This window comes from Notothenia coriiceps, unplaced genomic scaffold, assembly GCF_000735185.1.
Source record: "Notothenia coriiceps isolate Sejong01 unplaced genomic scaffold, NC01 NC01_scaffold00019616, whole genome shotgun sequence".
NCBI classification, from domain to species: domain Eukaryota; kingdom Metazoa; phylum Chordata; class Actinopteri; order Perciformes; family Nototheniidae; genus Notothenia; species Notothenia coriiceps.
Window position 1 is genome coordinate 1 of NW_011352317.1, and position 1,251 is coordinate 1,251.

General features: G+C 45.1%; 1 protein-coding gene across 1 annotated transcript; it reads right to left on the bottom strand.

Annotated features, from left to right (window-relative positions):
* Positions 1-182: 182 nt before the first annotated feature.
* LOC104952134 (palladin-like) lies at positions 183-1,162 on the bottom strand. The gene is made up of 2 exons (XM_010778889.1): positions 966-1,162; positions 183-354 (listed from the first exon to the last, which is right to left on the bottom strand). Exons 1-2 carry the CDS (start codon positions 1,121-1,123, stop codon positions 183-185), a joined length of 330 nt encoding a protein of 109 aa, XP_010777191.1. The 5' UTR covers positions 1,124-1,162.
* Between the last annotated feature and the right edge of the window lie 89 nt (positions 1,163-1,251).

Consider the following 1,251-nt stretch of genomic DNA (forward strand, 5'->3'; position numbering starts at 1 on the left):
TGTGTGTGTGTGTGTTGCATGCATGTAGCAGCTGTGTGTGTGTGTGTGTGTGTGTGTGTGTGTGTGTGTGTGTGTGTGTGTGTGTGTGTGTGTGTGTGTGTGTGTGTGTGTGTGTGTGGTTATCTACGGAGGTCTAAAGCTGTCCTCCGTAGATAAAATGTATGAATTAAAGAAACAAACAATCAACAAATCAACAAATGATGAATAGTGTGTGTCTCACTGTTCACGTCGAGGCGTGCGGTGCTCGATATGATTCCCGCCTCGTTCTTGGCGGAGACGGTGAACCAGCCGGCGTCCTCCTTCATCGCCGGCTGGATGATCATACACAGGTAGCCGCAGTTATCCTGGTGCATGCTGGGAGATAATAGAGACACACACATTTAACGGGAGGGGATGAGGTCAGGGTATAGTGTGCATTGTTTGTGGGGGGGGAAATGCAAATGAAGTGGTGCCACCATGAGAGTCCCTGAAACACAGACGAGGACTTCCTTTCTTTTTGGTGATCTGTGTTTTAAAATAGATTTCAGGGTTTAAACCTCTTTGTTTATGTTTATGACTTTAAAGAAAGTGTTTACAGGGTCATTTTAAGAAGTTCCACACTTGAAGAATATATATTGAGTTTCTGCTTGCATAGAGAAAATAAATCTGTGAGGAAACATGCTTTCCAATATTTAAAACACGGGGTAAAGTGCAGCCTCTTGTGGCCGAAATGAGTACTACACCAACAAACACCAGAGAACAACACTCAGACCAAAAAGACAACACTTTTCTTCCCGTCTGTTGACTGATCTAAATAAAAATAACTGGGAGAAATACTCCTGTAAACAATCTGTAACACTTGTTTTATATTTACATAGTATTTACAAAGGAATAGAAGAAATAAAATATTGAATCAAATTCGGCAGTTATCTACAGGCTTAGTGTACATGAAGAGAAGCTGTATTGTTGTTGTTGTTGTTGTGTACCTGATTCTGTCCGTGTTGTGGGTGATGGACTCGTTCTCCCTCTTCCAGAAGATCTGGGGGGCCGGCACCCCGCTGACTCGGCACTCCATCCTCACCGGGTGACCCTCGCTCACCACGGTGTTCTGGAGCTTCTCCACGAAGGAGGGGGCTTTGTGCATCTCACGAGCTGAGAGAGGACCAATCAGGGGTTAGAGACACGGTACACACACACACACACACACACACACACACACACACACACACACACACACACACACACACACGCACACACACACACACACACACA

What these genes read in the sequence shown, in the direction of transcription:
- LOC104952134 (XM_010778889.1), bottom strand. Translation starts at nt 1,123, where the DNA reads ATGCACAAAGCCCCCTCCTTCGTGGAGAAGCTCCAGAACACCGTGGTG. An exon ending in CACAACACGGACAGAATCAG is followed by an intron (nt 355 to 965) that starts GTACACAACAAC and finishes ATTATCTCCCAG; the next exon opens with CATGCACCAGGATAACTGCG.